At 41.0% G+C, this 18,625-nt stretch overlaps 1 protein-coding gene across 2 annotated transcripts in view; it reads left to right on the top strand.

The window, feature by feature from the left end:
• The first annotated feature begins 2,877 nt into the window (after positions 1–2,877).
• Irak1bp1 (interleukin 1 receptor associated kinase 1 binding protein 1) overlaps positions 2,878–18,625 on the top strand; it is an 18,484-nt gene continuing 2,736 nt past the window's right edge. Inside the window, exons 1-3 of one of the 2 annotated variants that reach the window (XM_055602513.1) lie at positions 3,058–3,117; positions 3,393–3,841; positions 11,724–11,792. In XM_055602513.1, coding sequence (XP_055458488.1) covers positions 3,527–3,841; positions 11,724–11,792 — 384 coding nt within the window. In that variant the 5' untranslated portion in view covers positions 3,058–3,117; positions 3,393–3,526. Of the gene's footprint in view, positions 3,118–3,392; positions 3,842–11,723; positions 11,793–18,625 lie in introns of both variants that reach the window. The other variant, XM_055602514.1, reaches the window with a different exon arrangement.

Below are 18,625 nucleotides of genomic sequence, written 5' to 3'. Positions count from 1 at the left end.
AAGGATGCAGTGGTAAGGACCGGAGATTCAAAGCTTTGAATGACAGACACTGAAGGCTTCCATAACACCCCACACACACACACACAAAACAAACAAAACAAAAAAACATCTAGACAGGAAGCCATTGAAGAGTCCTTCAATTTCATTAGGGATGCTCAAAAGTGTAGTTCTTCACAGCTGATGGCTTCTAGTGTGGGCGACAGGAAGTTCTCAGTTATCTTTAAGGGCCAGGCCACTGGAAGTTTGACCACGCTCCAATGAGAATATAAGCAACACAAATTGGTCTTGGTGGCTTTGTTTTTTGTTTTTGTTGTTTACATTTTGGAGGGAAGGACACAAGGGTGGGAGGGTGGACCAGGGAGGAATAGAAATCGAGTGTGATCAGGATGCATTGTGTGACATTTCCAAATAATAAAGATATTATGTTGGGGAAAAGGATCTTTAGTATAAATTTATGAATTCTCAGAACATAATTAGGTGGAAATTTATTGTCCTATCAGTGACTCACAGAAAGAGCTTTCTATATGAAAAGTATCACAGAAATCAAAGCAGCAAGATTCCAATGCTATCTGTAGATCAGTGCTGCCTTAATCAAAAGATGCTTATCTATGTCGATACATTTGCATAATGATGGCACATCTCTGACGACCTACTAATAACAGATTTTTGCTCTTACTCCATGTCTCTTCTCTCAGAACAAGAAAAATAATTTGGATACATATTCTGGTTTCAATCAACTTGGTACAGTTACCTTGTTCAAAATGGTTGGTCGTGGCTGAGCCTTAATGTAGGAAGAAGCTGAACAAATAGATACATTCACTCCCATCCATTCTCTGAAAAACTCATAAATCATCAAGGCATATCTACTCTTTTTTTGTTATATAGGTCTGTCACTAAGAACTTATCTTCCTTTCTTTTAAAATTACTTTTATCTATTTTTCTGCATTCTGAATTTATCACTCGACTAGATAACAGTCGTAAAAAGATCTTTCTATATGTTTAAATTTTCATTTTTTTAATTGCCAATAAACGGTTTCTTTTTTTCTTTCTTGTGTTACAGATCATTGATATTTCTGTACTTTGGGTCTGTAGGAAGTGGCATGTGCTCTGCCCCACTCCCATTCATTTGTTGAAGTCCTAGGTGCAACGTGACTGTATTTGGAGACAGGGCCTTTAAAGAGGTAATTAAAGTTAACTGAAGACCCAGGAGCTGGTTTCTAGTCCATCTTATAGGATTGGTCTAGTAAGAAGAGGAGGAGACACCAAGAACAGTGCAGGGGCAAGGCCCTAGAAAGGCAGCTGTTACACACCAGAAATACCTCAGGAGAAGTCAAACCTACTGATGCCTTGATCTTGAACTTCTAAAACTCTGAGCATATGAAGCTGTGTTAGGAATCAATGGCAGCTCACACCTGGGAACACTATCTCTACGTTCCTTATCTATTTTGGGAGGAGGGGAGCACAGCACTCTAAATATCTAAACGCTAACCCCTTTATACATATTTACAAATATTTATTTCACCTCTTCTTGTTTGTTTTTGGTTTATATACTTCCAATTTTTGGTGTTCAGACTTTTCCTTTATGGCTGTTTCAGCATTTGAAATATGCTTAAGAAAAAAAAATCTTCGTTCCTCAGAATTACATTTAGGTGCATATTTTGATCATTTTTTTCCTTTGAATGTTATTTTCAGTGCAAGACAATATACAGATTAATTTCTTCAATACAGCTAACCAATTATATTACTAAATCATTTTTCCACCAATTTGAAATTTTTTTAATGATTTTATTTTTTTAAACAATTTTTTTAAGATTTATTTATTATTTATACAACATTCTGCCTGCACACCAGATCTTACTATAGATGGTTATGAGCCACCATGTGGTTGCTGGGAATTGAACTCAGGACCTTTGGAAGAACAGTGAGTGTTCTTAACCTCTGAGCCATCTCTCCAGCCCCATGAAATTTTTATAGTACTATAAATACTCTAAAAACTTATAGTTTTAACTGCCTATGACATCACTCATTCCATAATTCATTTTGGAGACGATATATCCTACTATATTAAAACATTTTCCACCAGCAGGCAGGTGTCTGGAGCTGGACAGCCAGCTAGGCTATCCTAAATCCCAATGACAGCAGATCTTGTTCACCAAAACAGTGAGACAGCTCAGCTGATAAAGGAACTTGACTCCAAGCCTGAGGACCTGAGTTCAATTCCTGGGGTCCACCAAAAAAAAAACAAAAAACAAAAAACAAAACAAAAAAAAAAAACAGGAGTTCCTCCAATTTTAAAATTTGAGGGAAAAAAAATCACGAAGATTGTAGACTTTTTCAAGTTCCTGTAAGAAACTACTTCCAACATTCTCCCCGCCCAAAGTTTTCTCCTCCCCATTCTGTTAATAAAGTTCTAGTAGTAATCGGGTGAGATGTCTTCACAAAGACCACAACTTGGTGATTACGGAAATGAGTATAGCCCAGGCGTGGTGGTTTTGAATTCACTCCAGAGGTGGAGAGAGGGAGGAGAAGAAGAGAGAATGGGAGAAGATGGAAAAGCACAGGGACTTGGAAAAAAAAGGGTTAGGGACAGGGAGGAGAGGAAGAAAAGGAAGAGGGAGGGAAAGGGAGCCGTTGAGGGTTGGAAGGAAGATTACTGTAATGGGGGGCCTTGGAGGAGGGCGAGTCAGCTTTCTGTTGTAAAGGCTGTCAAGAAATGCGGAGAAACTCTCCGCAAGGTCGAGTTCAGTTCCAGGCCAGTTAGGGTTACACACTGTCCTCAAAAGAGGACACAGGCAGGTATAATAGAAGAGTACGTGACAGGCCTGTCATTACCCACGCCGAAGGCCCGTGCTCAGGACCAGAATTTTACCCCCACGACCCTTCCAGAGATCGCAGCTGTGACGAACAGCCATGCTCCTTTATGTCCCCGTTCTCCGCACGCCAACGCTCCACCCACAACGGGCCTCCAGTAAACACACAGCAGCCATGAGAGATCTCAACCCTGTCCTGGAAAAACTGTCTCTAGGAACCCCCACTGTGTGCCCCCAAAACCTCACTGGCAAAACGTGCCTTCCACCTCACGAGAGAAGCCTCACCAATCAAAACAAGCACTTGCGGGTAAGACCACGGGAGCCTCACAAACGGGGAGGCCGACCCTGCCCCGTACCGTCCCGGGGAAGACCAGGCTGGCCGCGGGGAGGGGACGGCCCACTCCGGAGGGGCGGAGGATGGGCACCAGAGTGCGTGAGCCGAACGGGGCGGGGCGGGGCGGTGGCCCCGTGGAAGGCCCACGCTCACGGGCAGCGAGGCCAGGACAGCCCGCCCAGGCTCCTGCGGGCCGTGAGGTAACTATTAGAAAACGTGGACAGACGTAACAGGCCTACTTCTCTCAGGGTACACCCCGACTCCACTCCGCAGCTGCCCCGCGACAGCCAGCAGCAACGCCGCTTCCATCCTGGCCTCCACTGCGCTGACGAGCGGCGCGCGAAAGCTGGACGTCACTCTCCGGCGTCAATCTGGCGTTGCTATGGCAACGCACCTGGTCCCAGCTCTGTCGCTGCAACCCGCCCCTTCATCGCGGGTGTTCATGGAGCTGGTTCCCTGGGCCGACCGGGGCCGGGAGAACAATCAGATCTCGACCGTCCGGCCCCACAACCCGCAGGCCCAGCCTGGAGCCCGCGAGGTCCACGTGAGCGGCGCGGCCGACCTCTCGGCCGGCCCCGACCGGGCCCAAGTGATCGTGAGGGTGGCCAGCACCAAGGAGGCGGCGGCAGAGGCCAAGAAGAGCGTGTGCCGCCGCCTCAACTACATCATGCAGAGCCTCCAGCAGCAGGGGCTGCCGGTGAGCCTTCGGGGACGGGCGGCCGGGCGGGGATGCTTTGTTACCTCCGTGGTTCTCTCTGCCTGCCCATTCCGGAGCGCAGGGGATGCCCGGCCCTTTCTTGCGGAGTCTAGAGGAAAGCCGTTATTGACTTGAAATCTCGAATTTGGGTAGGTTTTTTATCCGGTGGCCTTTGCCACAGTGGTTTTGTTTTTCAGCTGAGGGTGATGAAATGTCTTCTTGAAAAGTTACGTGTAAACGCTTGCCTGGTTTATGATGACCACCTAATCCCAAATTCCAACTTTTTAGTTTTAACCTTTTGTTAAGTCAGGGTATGTAGGTATCATAGCTAAAATGTTTCTGCTTCCCAGACTTGTCTGAAACAAATCGCTAACTACATGGCACCTTAAGCCTCCCTCCTTTTAAGGAATGGGGCAAAAACGGAGCTAGCCTAACTTACTCCACACAGCAACTGCTAGGCCTGTTTTAATATTCCCATTTTCCAGAATTAGAGAGATGAAATTAAGCCCTGAATTTTAAGGGACAGTATTTGAAATCCTGTTCCTGAAACCACAATCAGAGTTGTTAACATCTTTGCCACACTTGAGATAATTATGATGAAAGAAAGAAAACAGAAGTCACAGAGTCAGCTGTCTCAGTGTTACTGTTGTACAAAACAGAATCCTAACTGTAGGAACCATACATTCTGGGGTAGCTCTGTCTTGGTGAAAGTGCAGCTCAGCCTTGCTTCTCTACTTACTATAAGTGACATACCTTCGAAAAGCAGCTCTTTATTTTTAAAAGAAAATGGATTTGTTTTGCATTTAAAGTCAGAATAATAGAAATGACCCAGGTGAGGGTGGTGGGGAGGAGAACGCAGGTTATTTACACTTTCGGAAAGTTTAGATGTAAATTGTAAACAGTGTGAGTAAAATGGGTTCAAAATGTAGGGAAAAAAATCTCCTAAGCAACCTGATGCAGTCCTTTTTGAATAATGTAATAAGTTTTTTATGTCATTGACTTAGAGCATAATCTGAAGCCACATTCCTAACTTCTAATATATAAAACAAAATCAATCAGTAATTCCATTCAAAGTTGGTGTTCAAGGCAAGGCACAGAAGTACGGTAATCTCCCAAGTTATCTTTGTTGATGGAGGACAGCACTCATGTATATGAGATATAGATAGTATCTATATGAGATATAGATAGTATAAAAGTCATGTATTGTCCTTCTCGGGGCAAGTTATGGCCTTCACAAAGTCCTTGTTTTAAAATTTGGAATATTGGGTTGTAAATATGCACCCCCTGCTTAAAGGACCCCTCCCAGTCTAAATACTGGCTTGAAAGATGGAATCTGACTGTCATCCTTATGTCCTGGCTTTTCTCCCCCTCTTAGTCCAGATAACTTCTATTTCGTTTTTCAGATCCAGACCTTAATCACATTCTTGTCATTCTTTTCTCAAAACTAATCCCTGTTATGCAACACTCCTCTTCTTTCTTCAGATAAAATGTGTCATGTCTATTATAATTCTTGTACTTATCTCTCAAAATGATTGCCATTTGAGTAATGCTCATATACGCCAGGCAAACAATGAAAAGTGCTCTTGAATGAGTAAAAGAAAAAGAATGAAGCAGTATATAGGTTATTAGGTCAATTATTTAGGTTTATGAATTTTTATGAAGATACAGCAATCAGTTGCAGCATTGTTTTAATGGGGAAAGTTCTAAATAGTGTTTACTTAGTGCTATTTAGAAACATTTATTAAGAGCTCATAAACACTGTTCAGATTTAAGTGGCACTTAACCTAATGTTGTCTTACTTCAGGGGAATATCACACTCCGAGTAGCTTAAGAACAATGGGTATGAGTCTCAGCCTCTGCTTCAATACCTCGATCAGTAGAGTCTTTCACAGGCCCTCTGTGGTAGGCTCCTGTCCTATTCCCTGTCTTCTCCTACTTCTGATGTCTATCAAGTTTGTCATTCTGAGTGGGGATTGAGCATCTTCCCTAGGGTCTTGTTGTTTAGCTTCTTTAGGAGTATAGATTTTAGTATGTTTATCCTATACTATATGTCTAAAATCCACTTATAAGTGAATATATACCATGTGTGTCTTTCTGCTCTGTGTTACCTCACTCAGGATGATCTTTTCTAGTTCCCATCATTTGCCTGCAAATTTCATGATATCCTTGTTTTTAATAGCTGAGTAGTATTCCATTGTGTAAATAAACTACAATTTCTGCAGAGTGCATGGAATTTTATGAAAGAAAGGGGAAATAGAAAGACTCGGAGGGGACATGAGTTCCAAAAGGTGTCCAACAGAGCCAAAAAAAAAAAAAAAAATCACCTGAGCCCTGGGAGTCCTGCAGAGACTGATACCTCAACCAAGGATAATGCAGGGAAAGGATCTAAAACCCTGGCTTAGATGTAGTCCATAGACTCAGAATTCAAGTGGGTTCCCTGATAAGGGGAGAAAGGGCTTTCTCTGGCATGAACTCAGTGGCAGGCTCTCTGATCACCTCCCCCTGGGGGGTGCAGCCTTGTCAGGCCACAGAGGATGACAATGCAACCAGTCCTGAAGAGACCTGATAAACTAGGGTCAAATAGAAGGGGAGGAGTTCCTCCCCTATCAGTGGACTAGGGGAGGGGCATAGGGGGAGAAGAGGGAGGGAGAGTGGGATTAGGAGGAGACAAGGGAGGGGGCCACCCTCGGGATACAAAGTAAATAAATTGTAATAAATGATAATAATAAAAAAGAACAACAATAAAAAAAAGAACAATGGGAATTGAGTGTTTAGAGGTCTGGAGGTTAGAAAGGTTACTGCACCATCAGTGTTGATTTGGTCTGGTGAAAATTCAGTTCATGGTACATAGATGGCGCCTTCTCCGTGTGTCCTTACATAAGAGAAGGGACAAGGCACCTCAATGGAGCCTCTTCTTAATAATGACATTAATTCTATCCATGAGGCTCTACCCTCATCATCTAACTTCAGAGACCATTTTATACCATCACACTAGTGATTAGGTTTTAGTCACTACAAACATTGCAGATTATAGTGAATGCTGTGTTTTCTATTTTATATACCAACTCAGGTTGTAAACTCCAGTATTTGCCTACTCAAAATTGTCTTACTTTTATTAAGTATACATGTCTCAGGCAGACTGATCGGAGAGATAACTTTTTGTGATAAAGGGCAAAATATTTAGAGACATTTATTTATCTTTTTCTCTAAACCCGGCTTATTAGTTTCTAGCTTCTAAAGTACGAAAAACAAAAGTATATAAAGCTTTAAAAAGCAATTTTATCTCTTTTATTTATATATTAATTTTATCATTATTTATATTCCTTTTTCCCTCTTATTAAACATATTATTTTCTCCTGCAACATAATCTGAATACAGTTTCCCCTCTCTCTATTCCTCCCACTTCCTCTCCCACCCAGATCCACTCCCTTTGTGTCCTGCATTAAAAAAGAACAGGCTTCTAAGAGGTAACAGCAAAACATAGCCCTATTTTTCACCTCTAGTGGCCCACTTTTTGTAGCCAGGCTCCACGTTCTGAAGGCTCCACAGCCTTCAAAATAACACTACAAGCTTGGAAACAAGCTCAAAATACAAGCTTGAGAAGATATTTTAGATTCTAACACAGCAGTGTCCGATAGAGCATTTTTATATTCTTGATGATTAAGACAGCTTCTTACTGTCAATAGACTTTCTACAATTGCTGTCTCATTTAATATTCCTACTCTATAAATTTAATATTTCAGTTGCTGTTTCACGGAAGAGGATTCTTAGGACCAAAGCAACTATTGGTAAATAGCTTGCCCACCGCTGAGAGATGCTGTCTTTTTAGATACCAAGCAAGACCTTTGACCCATGCTCTTAACTATTACAGTACATTACTACTTTATTCCCTTTATGATTGAGATGGCCGGTAAGGTATATAGCAGGTGACATTAATAATCTAGTCTGCCGTCATATGTGAACTAATTGTCTGAGTGTAATAGCTTCCAGGCTCTGAAACTTCCTGCAAATGAGGTCAGGTAGTAATACCAGGAAATTAAGTTTTCCTGTCCCACCCTAAGTAGTCTTCTAGTAAAGGCAATAAAGAACTGAATTGAGTGACAAGAGTGAACAGCAGACCCCAGCTTCTGCACTTGAGTGGAAAATTTGAGATATTTTCTGACCTCACTTTCAGAGTTTCTCTGCAGGTTTAACTTGAGTTCTCTCTAAGGGTAGTTTGCTTTACAATACAACCTTTATTGGCTCTCTTCTGTGTTGCTTCCCCCATCCACTTATTTTTTATTTTATTTATTTTTATTTTTTGGAATTACCTTCAAAATGACTTTTTCAAACCTTGTTTCCAAATCAGCTTCTGGTCATACTCAAATTAAGATGGGGAATGGTAGGAACTCAGGGAACTTAGTTTATGCCTTCTCCACTTGCAAAACCAGCATTATTTTCTTCTGTAATATTTCAAATTCGTCAAGTCCAAATAAGTGATAATTTCCTTTTTTAACAATAGAAGTTAGCTTTTTATGTCTAAACTGTTAGTTCAAAATACTTGCCCATTTTTGTTTACCTTTTTTGCATTAATTTATTAATTTTAGGACCCTTAAAAATTAAGATTACTAATAACTTATGGCTAGCATGTATTAAAAAACAAATTTGTATTTTTGTCATATAACTTACATATTTTTAAGCTTTCAAAGCTTTGACAGTTTAGCCAAATTCATTATTCTTTTCTGTATGTTTTCTACCTTTAATGTACTATTTATTCAGTTCATGGTTTTAAAGCAAAATGACCATTAAATAACACATTCTGGAATCTTTAGCAATCCTTAATAATCCATTAAATGTTCTATGCTTGGAGTTTATTTTGGAAAAATAATAGAGGTTTTATCTTCTTTTAACTAGATAAGTAGCTGTATTCATAACCTTCACTAGTCCATCCTAACTGTGCAAAATGATCTCAACTTAAAAATAAAAATCCCTGGTTTACGTAACTGAGAAGTTGGATTGTTTTGTGGCTAGTCAGGTTTTATATGATTAGCTCCCTGGCTTTCCTGGTATATTCCTGCATGAGTCAAAATGCTGCGTTCATCCCAAGCCTTACATCACAGGATGATAAGTCATCCTAAAAGACAACCACACTTAGTTATTGTGACCACGTTAGAAAAAAAAAAAAATCTTGTGGGCTGGAGACATGGCTCAGTGGTTAAGAGCACTTGTTGCTCTTGCCAAGGACCTTAGTTGGAATCCTAGTACACACAAGGCAGCTCACAGTCCTCTGTAACTCTAGTTCCAGGGATCTGATGCCCTCCTCTAAATTCTGTGGGTACCAAACGCACACTTGGTGCACAGACATACATGTGAACAAAACACTCATACACAGAAATAAATCTAGAAACAAAGCCTGACAACCTAACTTCTGTTGTGGCAAGAATAATATAATAGACAAGTTAGCTTATACCTCAGTATCTGCATGTCTGTGGCAAACAACTGTGGTAATCCAAAATAGCTGAGATCTCTCAGGATTTACCTGAATCACACAGTTGCTGCTCAGGAGTAGGAACATAACTATGACATGAGGATTCTAAACTGCCTCTGTTGTTTTGAAATATTCCAAGTCTTTTTTTCTTGCATTCTTAAGATCTTTTGAGCCAGATCTAGAGAAATAGTTCATTGGGTCCTTGGGATATTCCTATATTATCCACGCTGTTTAAATTAGTACATCTTTGTAAAAACCTTCAAAGCCATGTTCTTCCCTCATTACTGTTCTACTGGAAAGATTTCCTGCCTACAGGGAACAGGGCTGTCATTCGAGATGGTGGCAACCTCTACAGACCAATAAAGCTTCCCTTTGTATTCAGTACTAAGCATATATCTTTCAGGTTAATTGCTGATTTTACAGTATTGTGTTGTAGTCAGTTTATTCAATCTTTTTCTGTACAGTTGTATGGTTTTCATTTTTTAAGTTTATTCTTATATAGCTTTTTATGGCTATTGAAACTATTATCCTACTTTTTATATTATTTAAATAGCTATCAATTTAAAACAAAATTGAACATTCTGTTTTAAAAGTCTGCCTTTATATGTATGTGGAAACAAAACTGGAGTTTAATCAAGAAAACCTCATGAACTATACTGGCATGGAAGATTTATTTATCATCCTTAGCACTACTGACACATGGAGCTGGGCAATCCCGCTTGCTGGGTTAATCTGTATATTGAAGGGTGTTTGACAGTATTCCTTGTCTTTAACTTATACTGTAGCCAAAATGTAACCATTTAGTTGCATATTAGTAAATAAAAAGCCAGACCAAAAAGGCTAATGTGTCATTATTCCATTCAGACAACATTCAGAAAAGACAAGCCCATGGAGACAACTAAGTGGTTGACTGTAGAGGGATGCACAGGGGACATTTATGTGGAAGAACCGCTCCTCACTGAGCGGAAGTGGTCGATACAGCACCCTGTGCATCTGTCAAAACCCAAGGAGCTGTCAGTCACAAAAAGCAAATATTAACATTTTCAAGCTAGGGGAGGAAAACTATCAACCAGGCTGTCAGATGTTAATCCCAGGACAATTCAAACCATGATAAATTGACCCAATTCTTTTATAAACGAAGGACACAGCTGTACTAAAGAGGGTGTGGAAAAGCATTGTCCTAAGTAATTAGAAAATCATTTTTAACTGGAAACTGTAAGTAAGAAGGTACAGAAACCCCGTGCTTTGATGAATAAGTCTGGTTTCCAGGGTATGCTAGTTAGCAGTTCTAAAACTGCTTTACATGTATACTGGTATTGAGCTAATGCATGAGTAAGAGCCAGGATTCTCACTGGTACAGAGGGAAGATGGAAACAATGTTAGAATGAACGCTGATTCTGACCTAGGGTTGTAAGCATCAAGAGGTGCCATGCTCTACATGGCTCCAAGGACTGACCTACCTGAGGCAGAAAGGGAACGATCAACTGACATACCCGTAGACACGGAAAGGTGTGCTGTCTGGTAGAGAAGCTGCAGCACTCCAGCTCCATGTGTTTATTAGATGCATTAGAACAAGGAGGTGGAGTTGCTGCAAATAGCTGAACAAGGAGGCCAGGTTAGTTAACCTCAGGACTGACCTCTAGGGTGTAAAGTGTGGGAGGAGGGGGGGGTTTGAAAATAAGGTGGCCATTTTCTGCATACACCGTCAGCGTTCTGACTGGAAGAAGGCTTTGCCACTGCCAGGGGACTGAGGCATGGTGGTCCTTGACATGGCTGTGTCCGCGTCAAATGATAAGCATTCACTCGGGACTTTACTTGTTTCCTGTATGGCAGAACTTGTGTTTAGCTTCCTTTCATATCTGTAGGAAAACTCAAGGGCAGTCAGGTCATGTAAGGATACTTGTTGGTTGTGGGTTTTTTGTTTTGGTTTGGTTCATAGTTGGAGAAGTATGTTGTAGCAAGACAGGCATGGCAGAGTTCTATAATGTTATGGCATCTACTGTCTATAGTCTTCTCTGTACAAGTACTTTACATATACCTTGTTTTCAAATCATTATAACAACCAGATGGTGTGTGTATTGACCTGATTTTATACAAGTGGAAGCAAAGACTCAAAAAAAAAAAAAATACTGCATAACTCACCCAAAGTGACACATGATTGGTACTCTGTCAATTAAGTCCATCCTTCCTCTACAAATGAAGTAAATGACTGTAAAATGAGGTGAAAACTGATTTTCATGAACAAGTATTTGTAGGCTCTGATTGATTTTACGGCAGTTGTAAAGAAGTTTAAAACACCAAGGCAGACAGTTCATTTTGCGTACTGTGGGTCTTCCCATGCCTAACTCAGACTTCTTAACTGGTAGGCAGAAACAATTGAATTCAGCAACTTAACTTTGGTACTTTCTGTTTCAGGCAGAAAATGTAACTGTGATGAGGGATATTAGAAGAATGGAAAATGCTTATTATCACATGGAAGCTGAGGTATGTACTGAGTAATTGGAAGCACCTTGGCTTTGCGGCAGCAACTGCAACTTAGCTTATTCTTAAACTGAAATCTACCAGAGAAATGATTCTTATGGTGATGATAAAAGATGATTTTCCTGGAAATCATTCTGATATTATATATCTGGTGATACTTTAAAATAAATTTAATGAAATCTATTTAATAGAAATGGTGTAAATTGAAATAAAAATTTCAGGGGGATAGCACCTAAATACCACAGACTTTCGGTAATATTATTGACAGGTGAGCAGAAATCACTACAGGAGTGAAATTTCCTTTAGATAAAACTACATGAAAAAGCTATACAGGATAGAGACCCTTTTAAAATATTCTTTTGTTTCTCAATACAATTTCATGGTCACTGTGACAAATATTATTTAAAATTTTAAATCATGTAGTCTTTATCCACATTAAAAATGGTAATGGGGAGAATGTCCGTGGCCAGTACCTAGAATCTGTATGACCCACTTGATTAGAAATCCTAGTTTGTATGGCATGCCTTAGAGAGGGAGCTATGAAACAGGAATGTAAACCCAATCACATACCTCACAGGCTACTCCCTGGATTTTGAATACAGACCACTCAAATAGGATATGTACAACTCCAAAGACCACCACATTACTAGAATTGAATCTCATTCTAGCCTAATAGTCTAGTGTATCATCACTTCAAAGAATATTCGGGGAGAAGCCACTCAGGGCCACAGGCTTTTTCTGTTAGATGACATCAGGCTCCAAAAGCTGGAGTGATCTCAGCAAGTACGCAACATTCACTTTCTTGAGCATCTGCTAGAACAGAGCTAAGAGAAAACACCATTCCTTGCGCAGAGCTTCTTTTGAGGCGTTAGTTGTTTTTTTTTTTTGTTTGTTTGTTTGTTTTTTCCTAAATGCCCTGCAGCATCGTCACATAGTACCAGAATTAATCTCTCTGTTCACAAGAAATCTACTGTTTTCTTTTTGTTCTTGTGGAAAACAATGCAAAGGAAGAAACAGCAGATCAACACCTTTACAGTACTAAAAAGAGCCATGGAGGCTGGAGCGATGGCTCGGTGGGGAAAGTGTTCCTTATATGAGCAAAAGGACTAGCATTTGGATCTCTAGCCCCACAGAAAAAAGAAGAAAAAAAACCACAAACAAAACAAAACAAATAAACAAACAAACAAACAAAAAACGGGCATGGTGGCACACTTCCCATAATCCCAACAGGAGACAGGAAAATATTGAGGACCCTCTGACCAGCCAATTCAGCCAGTTGGGAAGCTCAAGTTCCAGTATGAGACCCTGTCTCAAAAAACAAGATGGAGAGAGATAGAGGAAGATGTTCCAGGTCAACTCTGTCCTCCACAAGTACACCAACAGGCCTGTGTACAAAACATAGATATGGCACCCTCCCATATACACCAGCCATCCATGATTACAAAGACTCTAGCTTTTTGCTCAAGAAAAAGTGGGCAGCAAAGATTGCACGTTTCAGTCCAACCTGAACAGCCAGATCTGCATAGCCAGATCCCATCTCAAAAATAAAGCATTATAAAGAAAAAAAAAATTTTGTAAACTTAGAACTTCATATCCAATAAAAATCCAGAAAAAAAAAGCCAAATAAAGGGTTTTTAAGCTGAAAGAAGCCATTACACATAGACCTGTTTTTGAAAAATATTAAATAGTATCATTTGGGCAGAAGAAAATGATATCAGAAAGAAAAAGGCATCTGTCTACACAAAGAAATGAAGACCATGGAAAATGAGAACTGTATAATAGATATTTTTCTGATATGTTTTTTAAATCTCACTTAAATTATCAGAATGGTAACATGCCATCTGTACAACAGTAGTAACAGTAACAATGTGTGATTTGGAAGGAAAAAGACAAAAGCATACTGTTTAGACTCTTAGGTGCATAATAGACCTCTTGTGAGTAGATTGGGATAAGTTAGACATGTAACTTACTACTAAAACAGCAGTACAACTAATCAGCAATGAGGGATAGAAAACAGAATAATAAAGACGAATTAAGAAACAGAACACACTGACACGAACTCAGTGGCCGGCTCTTTGATCCCTCCCCCTGGGGGGGAAGTGCATCCCAGTGAAGGAGTGCATCAGCAGAAGGGAGATGAACTTGCCAGGAAAGTAAGGACAAGCAGGCGAAAAGCATAAGCTTCTTTCATCCTGTTCAGCTGCGTGGGTTTTATTCAATTCCCAAGATTAGCCCTCACCAGAAGAAGTCAGTGAAAACAGGACATTTGACTGATGCTATCAACCAGTTTGACCTTTTTGACATTTATAGGCCACTCACTCCCAAAACAGTGCAACCCATGCTTTCTTCTGGGGCATTTCCCAAGACAGATTATATTCTAGGCCATAAAACAAGAACCAATAACCATAAGAACATCTGAATCATGCACAGTATGCTCTCTGGCCATAGTGGAATAATTGTTAGAAATAAGTAACAAAAAGTTCTCAGGAGATCTTGCAGATATTTGGAATTTAAGTGCCATGTTTTTCAGTAACATGTGTATTGAAGAAACTGAACAGGAAATTAAAAAGTATGTAAGTAAATTTAAGGAAGACATCATTCCAACTGTTTAGACCTTTCCAGATATGAGAAGAGGTGGAATACTTCCCAGCTCATTTTTTGGAGTCAGAAGATAAAAAGAATTGGTTGTCTGGGAGGAGGGGAGGGTGAATATTGGAAAGAAAACTATAGACCAATGTCAATCAGATATGCTAAAATTATAAACAAAGTTTTAGCAAATCCAACTCAGTTATATCTACATCCATTACAGTGATTAGTTTTAATTGCCAACTTGACACAATCCACAGTTACCTAAGATTCTCAGTGAGGGACTGTCCAGATCAGGTTGGCCTGTGAGTATGTCTGTGCAGGATTGTCTTGGTTATGTTAACTGATTGGGAAAACTCTGCCCACTACAAGTGGTACTAGTCTTTGGGCTCTGGACTGTATGAAAATGAGGAACGTACATACACATTCATTCCCTCTCTGCCTTTGACTGGATGGCAATAGCTGCTTCATGTGCCTGCTTTGGTTCCCCCTCAGTGATATACCATAACCTGGAATTGTAACACAAGCCCCTTCCCTCCGAAAGGTACTTTTGTCAGAATTTTATTAAAGCAACAAAAAAGAAACTAGTACTCAGATACCCAAGATAATTCATAATAGTCAATATGATTTTTCTCAAGCATAAAAGGTTGGCTTAACATTCGGAAAAGTCAGTCAACCTGTATCACCATATTAAACAAAAAAAGAAAAATGACCAGTTCATTTTGCTAGATGCAGAAAAGGCATTTAATAAAATCCATCATCAATCTTTAATAAAAAATTCTCTACCAGCCACGTATGGTGGCACACACCTTTAATCCCAGTACTTGGGAGGCAGAGGCAAGCAGATCTCTGTGAGTTCCAGGCCAGCCAAGCTACATAGTGAGACCCTGTCTCACTGTGTCAAATTAATTATTAATTAATTAATAAGGGGCACCTATTTATTTTTTTCTTATTAGTTACATTTTATTAACTCTGTATCCCAGCTGTATCCCGCTCCCTCATTCCCTCCCAATCCCACCCTCCCTCCCTCATCTCCACCCTGCCCCTTTCCAAGTCCACTGATGGGGGGGGACCTCCTCCCCATTCATCTGACCCTGTTTTATCAGGTCTGCAAATCCCTCCTCTGTGGCCTAACAGGACTGCTCCTCCCTTGGGGAGTGGGGAGGTCAAAGAGCCAGCCACTGAGTTCCTGTTAGAAATAGTCCTTGTTTCCCTTACTATGGGAAACCAATTAGTTACTGAGTTACCACAGGCTACATCCGAGCAGAGGTTCTAGGTTATATCCATACATGGTCCTTGGTTGAATGTCAGTCTCAGAAAAGACCCTGTGCCCAGATATATTTGGTCCTTGTGGAGCTCCTATCCTTTCCCCATCAGACTAACTCAAGGGGCACCTATTTAAAAAGCTGCTAGTAACATACCTGTATGATGAAATACTGAATATTTCATTCTTAAGACCAGGTACCATACGAAGGTGGCAGATACCCTTATGACATCTTTTTGGCATTTTATTTGAAACTCTAATCATTGCAGCTTGGGAGCAAGGCAGGAAAACCTAAAAATATTCAAATTGAGAAGGAAGAAATAAAACACTCTTTATTCAGGAACAATACAACCATCTATTTAGAAAATATTATGGAAAAAATCTTGTAGAAGTAATAAGCAAACTTTAAATGTCAAGGGATACAGCTGATAAAATATGCTAAAGATAAAAAAAAATTACTGAGAGAAATTAAAGACCTAAATAAGTGTATCTTGTTTGTGATTTGGAAGACCCAAGATTATTGATACTTGTTCTCCCTAAAATGAGTTATACATAGATTTATTACAATCTTATTCCAAATCCTAACTAGCTTTTAAAAATAGAAATTGGCAAACTGAGTCAAAAATACATTCAAAAATGGAAAATACCGGCAGCCGCTTTGAAAATGCATCTTTAGTTATAATAGCCTCAAACTGGAATCAAATCTTTCAGACAAACTATGATTTTATCCATATAACAGAACACTACTCAGGGTAAAACAATTATGCACAAACGTGGCTAAAACTGTACTTGTAATATGCCAAGTTAAAGGAGTCTCCAAAGACATCATATTCTTGGAAAAGGCAAGTCAGGAACAGGTCAGTTAACTGCCAAGGCCTGGGAGCTGAAGAAATAAAATTGAGATTTTTTTTTAAGTAATGGGACAGGTCTAATTATTTAGACAAAGGAGGGTTTATGGTCCACCGGAAGACTTGGAGTAGCTCACCCCAAAGGGAACTCGAAAGCTGGGAACCAGCTCAACAGCATGCTGGGGGCTCTGCGGTCTGACCAGAATAAGCTGGGGGACTCCATGGTTGCCAAAGGGTCCGTGGGGCTGCGAGAAACCCATCAGCAGTCAGATTGTGACCATCATGGGGAAGATGCGACTCCCTGAGCACTTCGCCTGCATCCACTGCCAATAGGAGATGTGGTCCTGGAACTTCAAAGCCCTGCTGGACGGGTTTTCCAGGATATTTGCACCAGAGTGTGTTGGCTCTGTTGGTGCCATCCCTCAACATTCTGTGGCACCGAGTGCATTGTGTGCTGGGAATGCTTCCCCCCTTTTGTCAAGAGCTTCTCTGAGCAAGTGGGCAGCATTAATGTGGATGCACTACCACAGGTGGCTTAGCTCGGTTTTCCATCTTTTAGAAGCCTCTTACCAGCCACTGCATCACTGCAGTACCAAGAAGTTCCACCCCAAACATTCTACGTCTGTGTCTTCTGCCTCAAGCTGCCTGACAGGGACGCCTTCAAAGAGCAAACAGCAGCCTCTCACTTCGAGCACTTTCTCAAGCTCTTCTAGGCTCACTTCCTTCGTCTTCCCCCTTCCCCAGGCACTGTGACTCAGGGACCTTGCCCAGAGGTGATGGGGCACAACCGTCAGAAACTGGAACCTTGTCCTCATCAGGTGCTGGCTCAGGATGGGACCAGGATGTTGGGATCTTGCCAGCTTCTCAGGACTCCAGAGCCTCAGGCTCCATTTTGTGGCTCTCCTGGGCTTTCTGCTTTTTGTCTTCTCCAAAGGTAGAAATGGGGCCCAGTTGGCTCCATGTGCATCCCCACAAATGGCATGGCCAGACAGGTCAGAAGCCCACACTGGGGGCCTCTCGCACTCACCTCTAACCAGTGGAGCCAGGGTGACACAGCAGACAGTGTCAGCTGGAGGCCTTTTAGCTATTTTTTTTCCTAGCCCAGGTACCCTGAGAATACTGGGGGCACCTGGCCCCCTCTAGACCATGCCAGCATAAACACATCCATCCTTGGATGGATGTGAACACAGGCCACTGAAGGTTCTTGGGTTTCTACTTTCCCATCTCCCAGGATGTGAGTGACTGCCTTTCCTTCCTCATTGCCCCTTTTATACATGCCTTAGGTTTGCTGAGGAAGGACTCTCCAGCAATAGTGTTTAATAGCCACTTTCTCCATCTCTGGCACAGTGATCTAGGCTTTGGTATGGGGGAAGCAATTTGTTTTGTTTCTTCTAAGCATAAGTAAATTAGGAAAAGCTCTTGACCCCCTTTTGTAACTTCACATGTGCACACATTTGTGAGTGTGCGCGCACACACACAGAAACACACATACATACCAGCCCACACCACTGCCCAGGACTGTTTAAACTGCTATATTTTGCAACTTCTTCCATACTGCTCAAGCCAAGATCTTTAAAATTTTATTTATTTATTATATATATAGTGTTCTGTACTGCATGTATGCCTTCTTGCCAGAAGAAGACACCAGATATCATGAAATGTTGTGAGCCACTATGTCGTTGCTGGGAATTGAACTCAGAACCTTTGGAAGAGCAGCCAGTGCTCTTAACCTCTCAGCCATCTCTCTATCCTCCCAAGCAAATCTTAATTAAATGGTCTAAAGGGCTCTTTTGGACCTGGAATTCTGAATTTCATCTGTCCTGCCCAAGGAAGGCAAAAGGGAAATACACTTTGTTGCCAGTTTCTGCCTGAGGAAACCATCAGGAAGCCTGTGCGCTCCCCCAGAACTTTTTGGCAACAAAGAAAACCCACAGGCTGGGTGGTACTAGTGCACACCTTTAATCCCTGCGCTTCGGAGGCAGAGCAGGTAGATCTCTGTGAGTTTGAGGCCATCCTGGTTTATAGAGCAAGTTCCAGGACAGCCAGGGCTATACAGATAAACCATGTCTCAAAAAAAACAAAAGCAAAACAAAGGAAGGAAGGAAGGAAGGAAGGAAGGAAGGAAGGAAGGAAGGAAG

The sequence above is a fragment of the Psammomys obesus genome, unplaced genomic scaffold (genome assembly GCF_907164565.1).
Source record: "Psammomys obesus unplaced genomic scaffold, mPsaObe1.curated_primary_1811, whole genome shotgun sequence".
Lineage (NCBI taxonomy): Eukaryota > Metazoa > Chordata > Mammalia > Rodentia > Muridae > Psammomys > Psammomys obesus.
Note: the sequence above shows the minus strand (reverse complement) of the source record. Positions and strands in the feature narration are given on the sequence as shown.